General features: G+C 54.1%; 1 protein-coding gene across 1 annotated transcript; it reads right to left on the minus strand.

Annotated features, from left to right (window-relative positions):
- Nucleotides 1-829: 829 nt before the first annotated feature.
- SAP25 (Sin3A associated protein 25) lies at nt 830-10,366 on the minus strand. The gene is made up of 6 exons (XM_075261181.1): nt 10,334-10,366; nt 7,622-7,707; nt 7,440-7,519; nt 2,713-2,844; nt 2,371-2,465; nt 830-1,126 (listed from the first exon to the last, which is right to left on the minus strand). The coding sequence occupies exons 1-6, from the start codon at nt 10,364-10,366 to the stop codon at nt 830-832; spliced, it is 723 nt and encodes a 240-aa protein (XP_075117282.1).
- Between the last annotated feature and the right edge of the window lie 736 nt (nt 10,367-11,102).

Here is an 11,102-nt window from a genome sequence, read left to right on the forward strand (position 1 = left end):
CATGATATATACAGGGGGCGGGGCTGTGACTACCTCTCAGACATGATATATACAGGCTAGTTGTCAGTAACAGGGGACGGGGCTGTGACAACCTCTCAGACATGCTGTATACAGGGGGCGGGGCTGTGACTACCTCTCAGACATGGTATATAGAGGGGGTGGGGCTGTGACTACCTCTCAGACATGATATATACAGGGGGCGGGGCTGTGACTACCTCTCAGACATGGTATATAGAGGGGGCGGGGCTGTGACTACCTCTCAGACATGATATATACAGGGGGCGGGGCTGTGACTACCTCTCAGACATGATGTATACAGGGGGCGGGGCTGTGACTACCTCTCAGACATGGTATATAGAGGGGGCGGGGCTGTGACTACCTCTCAGACATGATATATACAGGGGGCGGGGCTGTGACTACCTCTCAGACATGGTATATACAGGGGGCGGGGCTGTGACTACCTCTCAGGTCCTGTATCTCTTGCATGTGTTGCTTCTCTGGCTCCTCCCCTATGTTCTCCTCTTTGTCCAGGACCCCTCCCCCGCCCGCCATGTTGTCTCTGTATATATATCTGTAGTTATGTGTTCCATACCCTACTATATATAGCGCTCTGGGATTGGGGGATGGGCTGTCCTGTCTCCTCAGTATATATTTGTTATGCCGCCGCCGCCGCCGCCGCAGAGAAGACTCAGACAGGATTATATTTTGATGGTTCTTGTTTCCTCCCCACCTGCAGGGGGCGCTGTGGCCGGTGACATATAGTATCAGCCCAACCTAGTGTCCAGCACAGAGAGTTGCAGGGATGGAAGACCAAGTACATAAACACAACTTAGAAATACAAGTGGGCGGAGCCGGTGCACTCATGTCCACAGGGCGGGGGGGCAGAATCAGATAAACACAAGAGGGCGCCAGCCGCCTCCAGCTCCAATGTGTTAGAAGGACCCGGACTGGCAAACAGGGGAGAACATTCAGGCTGTAAGGGAGGAGGGTCCACTGATCCCCCAATATCTGAGGGGTCCCCCAAAGCTTCTTCCTCATCACTCATAGGATCGTCCTCATAGCTGGAGGGGAATATACAGGAAGACATGATGGGAGGCGGAGTCTGAAGACGGAAGTCGCGAAATACCTGCAAGGAGAAGACATCATTAGTGCCCCGCCCCCTGCAATGTGATACAGACAGGAGGAGCTATGAGCCTGCCCCGCCCCCTGCAATGTGATACAGACAGGAGGAGCTATGAGCCTGCCCCGCCCCCTGCAATGTGATACAGACAGGAGGAGCTATGAGCCTGCCCCGCCCCCTGCAATGTGATACAGACAGGAGGAGCTAGGCGCCTGCCCCGCCCCTGGAAGGGTGATACAGAAGAGGAGCTATGAGCCTGCCCCGCCCCCTGCAATGTGATACAGACAGGAGGAGCTATGAGCCTGCCCCGCCCCCTGCAATGTGATACAGACAGGAGGAGCTAGGCGCCTGCCCCGCCCCTGGAAGGGTGATACAGAAGAGGAGCTATGAGCCTGCCCCGCCCCCTGCAATGTGATACAGACAGGAGGAGCTATGAAACTGCCCCGCCCCTACAGGGTGATACAGAGGAGGAGCTAGGTGCCTGCCCCGCCCCTGGAAGGGTGATACAGAGGAGGAGCTATGAAACTGCCCCGCCCCTACAGGGTGATACAGAAGAGGAGCTATGAGCCTGCCCCGCCCCCTGCAATGTGATACAGAGGAGGAGCTATGAGCCTGCCCCGCCCCTACAGGGTGATACAGAGGAGGAGCTATGCGCCTGCCCCGCCCCCTACAGGGTGATACAGAGGAGGAGCTATGAGCCTGTCCCGCCCCTACAGGGTGATACAGAGGAGGAGCTATGAGCCTTCCCCGCCCCCTGCAGGGTGATACAGAGGAGGAGCTATGAGCCTGTCCCGCCCCTACAGGGTGATACAGAGGAGGCGCTATGAGCCTGCCCCGCCCCTACAGGGTGATACAGAGGAGGAGCTATGCGCCTGCCCCGCCCCTGGAAGGGTGATACAGAGGAGGAGCTATGTGCCTGCCCCGCCCCCTACAGGGTGATACAGAGGAGGAGCTAGGAGCCTGCCCCGCCCCTACAGGGTGATACAGAGGAGGAGCTATGCGCCTGCCCCGCCCCCGGAAGGGTGATACAGAGGAGGCGCTATGAACCTGCCCCGCCCCCTGCAGGGTGATACAGAGGAGGAGCTATGACCCTGCCCGGCCCCTACAGGGTGATACAGAGGAGGAGCTATGAGCCTGCCCCGCCCCTACAGGGTGATACAGAGGAGGAGCTATGACCCTGCCCGGCCCCTACAGGGTGATACAGAGGAGGAGCTATGAACCTGCCCCGCCCCTATCAGGGTGACACTTACCTCCAGACTTTCAGGTGTCATGCAGTTATACACCCGTTGTCCCGGTGACAATAAGGGATCGGTATAGAAATATTCTCCGCAGTTTGCAGGGATTCCTGGTGGAAGGAGGATGTTGGTGATTGTAGTACAGTCCATGGTGGTGCGTCACATGATCATACAGTGGGAGGAGTCAACCACAAGTATTGTCACATGATTTGTTGTATGAAAAAAACTAAACCGATCACATGACAACAGCCATCCAATAGTGTGTGCACCTCGCTAGTCACATGGCTGAAGGTTTGTCACAGTGTGCTCAGTCTACACTGAGGTGGCGCCCCCTGGGGCCGGAGACATTAAACTTACCTTCCTCCCTCCTCTGCTGCATCTCCCGGGTCTCCAGGTTCTGCTGAATGGCGACCGCAGTGTAATAATCCTCAAACGTGGGGTGAAAGAGAACGCGAGATATGAGGAGAGGCCGAGGGGTCGTATCCAAACCTAGAAGGAAGCAGAAGTCATCATCAATGTCTCCTCCACCGTTAGTATCGTCTCCTCCACCGTTAGTATCGTCTCCTCCACCGTTAGTATCGTCTCCTCCACCGTTAGTATCTCCTCCACCATTAGTATCTCCTCCACCATTAGTATCGTCTCCTCCACCATTAGTATCTCCTCCACCATTAGTATCGTCTCCTCCACCATTAGTATCTCCTCCACCGTTAGTATCTCCTCCATCGTTAGTATCGTCTCCTCCATCGTTAGTATCGTCTCCTCCATCGTTAGTATCGTCTCCTCCACCGTTAGTATCGTCTCCTCCACCGTTAGTATCTCCTCCACCATTAGTATCTCCTCCACCATTAGTATCGTCTCCTCCACCATTAGTATCTCCTCCACCATTAGTATCGTCTCCTCCACCATTAGTATCTCCTCCACCGTTAGTATCTCCTCCACCATTAGTATCTCCTCCACCATTAGTATCGTCTCCTCCACCATTAGTATCTCCTCCACCATTAGTATCGTCTCCTCCATCGTTAGTATCGTCTCCTCCACCGTTAGTATCGTCTCCTCCACCATTAGTATCTCCTCCACCGTTAGTATCGTCTCCTCCATCGTTAGTATCGTCTCCTCCACCGTTAGTATCGTCTCCTCCACCGTTAGTATCGTCTCCTCCACCATTAGTATCTCCTCCACCATTAGTATCGTCTCCTCCACCATTAGTATCTCCTCCACCATTAGTATTGTCTCCTCCACCATTAGTATCTCCTCCACCGTTAGTATCGTCTCCTCCATCGTTAGTATCGTCTCCTCCACCGTTAGTATCGTCTCCTTCATCGTTAGTATCGTCTCCTCCACCGTTAGTATCGTCTACTCCACCGTTAGTATCGTCTCCTCCACCGTTAGTATCGTCTCCTCCACCGTTAGTATCGTCTGCTCCACCGTTAGTATCGTCTGCTCCACCGTTAGTATCGTCTCCTCCACCGTTAGTATCGTCTGCTCCACCGTTAGTATCGTCTGCTCCACCGTTAGTATCGTCTCCTCCACCGTTAGTATCGTCTCCTCCACCGTTAGTATCGTCTCCTCCACCGTTAGTATCGTCTCCTCCACCGTTAGTATCGTCTCCTCCACCGTTAGTATCGTCTGCTCCACCGTTAGTATCGTCTCCTCCACCGTTAGTATCGTCTCCTCCACCGTTAGTATCGTCTCCTCCACCCTTAGTATCGTCTGCTCCACCGTTAGTATCGTCTGCTCCACCGTTAGTATCGTCTCCTCCACCGTTAGTATCGTCTCCTCCACCGTTAGTATCGTCTCCTCCACCGTTAGTATCGTCTCCTCCACCGTTAGTATCGTCTCCTCCACCCTTAGTATCGTCTGCTCCACCGTTAGTATCGTCTGCTCCACCGTTAGTATCGTCTGCTCCACCGTTAGTATCGTCTGCTCCACCGTTAGTATCGTCTCCTCCACCGTTAGTATCGTCTCCTCCACCGTTAGTATCGTCTCCTCCACCGTTAGTATCGTCTCCTCCACCCTTAGTATCGTCTGCTCCACCGTTAGTATCGTCTGCTCCACCGTTAGTATCGTCTCCTCCACCGTTAGTATCGTCTCCTCCACCGTTAGTATCGTCTCCTCCACCGTTAGTATCGTCTCCTCCACCGTTAGTATCCTCTCCTCCACCGTTAGTATCCTCTCCTCCACCGTTAGTATCGTCTGCTCCACCGTTAGTATCGTCTCCTCCACCGTTAGTATCGTCTGCTCCACCGTTAGTATCGTCTCCTCCACCCTTAGTATCGTCTCCTCCACCGTTAGTATCGTCTGCTCCACCGTTAGTATCGTCTCCTCCACCGTTAGTATCGTCTGCTCCACCGTTAGTATCGTCTCCTCCACCGTTAGTATCGTCTCCTCCACCGTTAGTATCGTCTCCTCCACCGTTAGTATCGTCTCCTCCACCGTTAGTATCGTCTGCTCCACCGTTAGTATCGTCTGCTCCACCGTTAGTATCGTCTCCTCCACCGTTAGTATCGTCTCCTCCACCGTTAGTATCGTCTCCTCCACCGTTAGTATCGTCTGCTCCACCGTTAGTATCGTCTGCTCCACCGTTAGTATCGTCTCCTCCACCGTTAGTATCGTCTGCTCCACCGTTAGTATCGTCTGCTCCACCGTTAGTATCGTCTCCTCCACCGTTAGTATCGTCTGCTCCACCGTTAGTATCGTCTGCTCCACCGTTAGTATCGTCTGCTCCACCGTTAGTATCGTCTCCTCCACCGTTAGTATCGTCTGCTCCACCGTTAGTATCGTCTCCTCCACCGTTAGTATCGTCTGCTCCACCGTTAGTATCGTCTGCTCCACCGTTAGTATCGTCTCCTCCACCGTTAGTATCGTCTGCTCCACCGTTAGTATCGTCTCCTCCACCGTTAGTATCGTCTCCTCCACCGTTAGTATCGTCTGCTCCACCGTTAGTATCGTCTGCTCCACCGTTAGTATCGTCTGCTCCACCGTTAGTATCGTCTCCTCCACCGTTAGTATCGTCTCCTCCACCGTTAGTATCGTCTGCTCCACCGTTAGTATCGTCTGCTCCACCGTTAGTATCGTCTGCTCCACCGTTAGTATCGTCTGCTCCACCGTTAGTATCGTCTCCTCCACCGTTAGTATCGTCTCCTCCACCGTTAGTATCGTCTGCTCCACCGTTAGTATCGTCTGCTCCACCGTTAGTATCGTCTCCTCCACCGTTAGTATCGTCTCCTCCACCTTTAGTATCGTCTCCTCCACCGTTAGTATCGTCTCCTCCACCGTTAGTATCGTCTCCTCCACCCTTAGTATCGTCTCCTCCACCGTTAGTATCGTCTCCTCCACCGTTAGTATCGTCTCCTCCACCGTTAGTATCGTCTCCTCCACCGTTAGTATCGTCTCCTCCACCCTTAGTATCGTCTCCTCCACCGTTAGTATCGTCTGCTCCACCGTTAGTATCGTCTCCTCCACCGTTAGTATCGTCTCCTCCACCGTTAGTATCTCCTCCACCGTTAGTATCGTCTCCTCCACCGATAGTATCGTCTCCTCCACCGTTAGTATCGTCTGCTCCACCGTTAGTATCGTCTGCTCCACCGTTAGTATCGTCTGCTCCACCGTTAGTATCGTCTCCTCCACCGTTAGTATCGTCTCCTCCACCCTTAGTATCGTCTCCTCCACCGTTAGTATCGTCTGCTCCACCGTTAGTATCGTCTGCTCCACCGTTAGTATCGTCTGCTCCACCGTTAGTATCGTCTCCTCCACCGTTAGTATCGTCTGCTCCACCGTTAGTATCGTCTGCTCCACCGTTAGTATCGTCTGCTCCACCGTTAGTATCGTCTCCTCCACCGTTAGTATCGTCTGCTCCACCGTTAGTATCGTCTCCTCCACCCTTAGTATCGTCTCCTCCACCGTTAGTATCGTCTCCTCCACCGTTAGTATCGTCTGCTCCACCGTTAGTATCGTCTCCTCCACCCTTAGTATCGTCTCCTCCACCGTTAGTATCGTCTCCTCCACCGTTAGTATCGTCTCCTCCACCGTTAGTATCCTCTCCTCCACCGTTAGTATCGTCTGCTCCACCGTTAGTATCGTCTCCTCCACCGTTAGTATCGTCTCCTCCACCCTTAGTATCGTCTCCTCCACCGTTAGTATCGTCTGCTCCACCGTTAGTATCGTCTGCTCCACCGTTAGTATCGTCTGCTCCACCGTTAGTATCGTCTCCTCCACCGTTAGTATCGTCTGCTCCACCGTTAGTATCGTCTGCTCCACCGTTAGTATCGTCTGCTCCACCGTTAGTATCGTCTCCTCCACCGTTAGTATCGTCTGCTCCACCGTTAGTATCGTCTCCTCCACCCTTAGTATCGTCTCCTCCACCGTTAGTATCGTCTCCTCCACCGTTAGTATCGTCTGCTCCACCGTTAGTATCGTCTCCTCCACCCTTAGTATCGTCTCCTCCACCGTTAGTATCGTCTCCTCCACCGTTAGTATCGTCTCCTCCACCGTTAGTATCGTCTGCTCCACCGTTAGTATCGTCTCCTCCACCCTTAGTATCGTCTCCTCCACCGTTAGTATCGTCTCCTCCACCGTTAGTATCGTCTGCTCCACCGTTAGTATCGTCTCCTCCACCGTTAGTATCGTCTGCTCCACCGTTAGTATCGTCTCCTCCACCGTTAGTATCGTCTGCTCCACCCTTAGTATCGTCTCCTCCACCGTTAGTATCGTCTCCTCCACCGTTAGTATCGTCTCCTCCACCGTTAGTATCCTCTCCTCCACCGTTAGTATCGTCTCCTCCACCGTTAGTATCGTCTCCTCCACCGTTAGTATCGTCTGCTCCACCGTTAGTATCCTTCCTTTTTTGGCGAGCGGTATTTTCCTGACACGGTTTCTGCCGCGGCGCCCCCTCCAGACAATCCCTCCGGACTTGGCCGTTCATTTGGCCGCATTTTGGTCCAGGTTCTCACGCGGTTTCCTGCATCAAAATCTGGACCAAAAAACTACGTGTGAACTAACCCTTAGTATCGTCTCCATCACAAGCAGAAGAGCGCAGCTGCAGTGTAAAGCATGGCATCTGTCACTATAAAGCTGCAGACACTCACCTGAAGGCTCCGACCAGAGGGGGGAAGCGTTACAGTGTGTCAGTGACTGGGACTGATGGGCTGAAGCTTCATCTGTAGGGCTGAGAGAACAGAGCAGGGCCTGAGGTTAAGCGAGGCTCCCGCACAGCAGATAGGGGGCGCACACCCCAAACCTATCACTTCCTGTCAGCGGGTGACCTCACCTGTGGTCCTCATCTCCAGAGAGCTCTTCATCTTCATCCTCCTCATCCTCTATGGACTCACAGTCTGAGTGGTCACAGCAATGGACCTACAGGGAAGTCACAGCCATCAGCCATGTGCTGCCATCTAGTGCTCACACAGCAGAATGCAGCTCCATATAATACACACTGTCTGCACTGAGGAGTCGCACTGCTCTCCTGAAATACTCTGCGCTCCTACACAGCAACCCCCAGTCACCTGAGGGAACACTGCTCCAATATCATGTCTATAAACCCCTCCCCTAATAACCTGACCGCGCAGCCCCTCCCCCTGTGACCTGACCGCACAGCCCCTAACCTTAATGACCTGACCATACTGCCCCTCCCCCTATGACCTGACACCACAGCCCCCCACTCTAATAAACCTGACCACACTGCCCCTCCCCCTATGACCTGACACCACAGCCCCCCACTCTAATAACCTGACTACACTGCCCCTCCCCCTATGACCTGACACCACAGCCCCCCACTCTAATAACCTGACCACACTGCCCCTCCCCCTATGACACCACAGCCCCCCACTCTAATAACCTGACCACACTGCCCCTCCCCCTATGACACCACAGCCCCCCACTCTAATAACCTGACCACACTGCCCCTCCCCCTATGACACCACAGCCCCCCACTCTAATAACCTGACTACACTGCCCCTCCCCCTATGACACCACAGCCCCCCACTCTAATAACCTGACTACACTGCCCCTCCCCCTATGACACCACAGCCCCCCACTCTAATAACCTGACCACACTGCCCCTCCCCCTATGACACCACAGCCCCCCACTCTAATAACCTGACCACACTGCCCCTCCCCCTATGACCTGACACCACAGCCCCCCACTCTAATAACCTGACCACACTGCCCCTCCCCCTATGACACCACAGCCCCCCACTCTAATAACCTGACTACACTGCCCCTCCCCCTATGACACCACAGCCCCCCACTCTAATAACCTGACCACACTGCCCCTCCCCCTATGACCTGACACCACAGCCCCCCACTCTAATAACCTGACCACACTGCCCCGCCCCCTATGACACCACAGCCCCCCACTCTAATAACCTGACTACACTGCCCCTCCCCCTATGACCTGACACCACAGCCCCCCACTCTAATAACCTGACTACACTGCCCCTCCCCCTATGACCTGACACCACAGCCCCCCACTCTAATAAACCTGACCACACTGCCCCTCCCCCTATGACACCACAGCCCCCCACTCTAATAAACCTGACCACACTGCCCCTCCCCCTATGACACCACAGCCCCCCACTCTAATAAACCTGACCACACTGCCCCTCCCCCTATGACACCACAGCCCCCCACTCTAATGACCTGACTACACTGCCCCTCCCCCTATGACACCACAGCCCCCCACTCTAATAACCTGACTACACTGCCCCTCCCCCTATGACACCACAGCCCCCCACTCTAATAACCTGACTACACTGCCCCTCCCCCTATGACACCACAGCCCCCCACTCTAATAAACCTGACCACACTGCCCCTCCCCCTATGACACCACAGCCCCCCACTCTAATAAACCTGACCACACTGCCCCTCCCCCTATGACACCACAGCCCCCCACTCTAATAACCTGACTACACTGCCCCTCCCCCTATGACCTGACACCACAGCCCCCCACTCTAATGACCTGACTACACTGCCCCTCCCCCTATGACCTGACACCACAGCCCCCCACTCTAATAACCTGACTACACTGCCCCTCCCCCTATGACACCACAGCCCCCCACTCTAATAACCTGACTACACTGCCCCTCCCCCTATGACACCACAGCCCCCCACTCTAATAACCTGACTACACTGCCCCTCCCCCTATGACACCACAGCCCCCCACTCTAATAACCTGACTACACTGCCCCTCCCCCTATGACACCACAGCCCCCCACTCTAATAACCTGACCACACTGCCCCTCCCCCTATGACCTGACACCACAGCCCCCCACTCTAATAACCTGACCACACTGCCCCTCCCCCTATGACACCACAGCCCCCCACTCTAATAACCTGACTACACTGCCCCTCCCCCTATGACACCACAGCCCCCCACTCTAATAACCTGACTACACTGCCCCTCCCCCTATGACACCACAGCCCCCCACTCTAATAACCTGACCACACTGCCCCTCCCCCTATGACACCACAGCCCCCCACGCTAATAACCTGACTACACTGCCCCTCCCCCTATGACACCACAGCCCCCCACTCTAATAACCTGACTACACTGCCCCTCCCCCTATGACCTGACACCACAGCCCCCCACTCTAATAACCTGACCACACTGCCCCTCCCCCTATGACACCACAGCCCCCCACTCTAATAACCTGACTACACTGCCCCTCCCCCTATGACACCACAGCCCCCCACTCTAATAACCTGACTACACTGCCCCTCCCCCTATGACCTGACACCACAGCCCCCCACTCTAATAACCTGACTACACTGCCCCTCCCCCTATGACACCACAGCCCCCCACTCTAATAACCTGACTACACTGCCCCTCCCCCTATGACACCACAGCCCCCCACTCTAATAACCTGACTACACTGCCCCTCCCCCTATGACACCACAGCCCCCCACTCTAATAACCTGACTACACTGCCCCTCCCCCTATGACACCACAGCCCCCCACTCTGCCCCCTCAGTGGTCTCTCACCTGGGCTGCACCTCCCTCCATGTTTCCAGCCATCACTTACTATCTCAGCAGTGCAGTTCCCCGCAGTGACGCCAGGGGGCGGTGCGGTATATAAAGGTATTTAGGAGAGTTGTCTCTCAGCCATAGAGCCCTCTGGCGGCGCCTCCTGGTACTGCCTTCTATAGGCCCTGCTATAATGTCAGTATACTGCCCCCTGGAGTACAGAGAAGTATATAGGAGGTCTAATGCTGTGTGTATAGTGGTCTATAGGGGCTTTACTGTTCTTCTTCACCAGTCAGTAGGTTCAACGCTCTGTAGGTGTCATCTATAACAGACTACCTGCTCAATATATATATATATATATATATATATATATACTGTATACAGGTTACTGCTGCATGTCTGCCAGTCTCGGGGATGTTTTCTGCCTCACCTTACCCCAGTATATAGGCTCAGTGCTCTGTAGGTGCCAGTCTATAGGAGCTTTACATCTCTGCCAGTCTATGCCAGCGTTCCCCAAACTATGTGAGGCGTTATTCAGGTCAGAGATTCTGTAGGGAGCCCGGGACATACGTTACCTAAAACCTACATAGGAGCCAAAGCTAATGAGCCGTATTAACGATGGGGGATTTCTAGCGAATTGATATTAGATATTACATTTTCTATAACTTTATTCAAACAGTTTTCTTTTTCAGTCTCAGTTCGAAAATGAGGAACTCAACATAGAAAGAAAACCGAAAGTCCTGAGAACGAGAATCCTAGATATGAAATCTTAGAAAACTTAACGACT

The sequence above is a fragment of the Leptodactylus fuscus genome (genome assembly GCF_031893055.1).
Source record: "Leptodactylus fuscus isolate aLepFus1 chromosome 5 unlocalized genomic scaffold, aLepFus1.hap2 SUPER_5_unloc_1, whole genome shotgun sequence".
NCBI lineage: Eukaryota > Metazoa > Chordata > Amphibia > Anura > Leptodactylidae > Leptodactylus > Leptodactylus fuscus.

Excerpts from the sequence above, each read along its gene's own strand:
- SAP25 (XM_075261181.1), bottom strand. The coding sequence starts at position 10,366 with ATGGCTGGAAACATGGAGGGAGGTGCAGCCCAG. Across the intron at positions 7,708-10,333 it reads TGGAGGGAGGTGCAGCCCAG|GTCCATTGCTGTGACCACTC; the intron begins GTGAGAGACCAC and ends ACTTCCCTGTAG. Across the intron at positions 1,127-2,370 it reads TGACACCTGAAAGTCTGGAG|GTATTTCGCGACTTCCGTCT; the intron begins GTAAGTGTCACC and ends TTCTCCTTGCAG.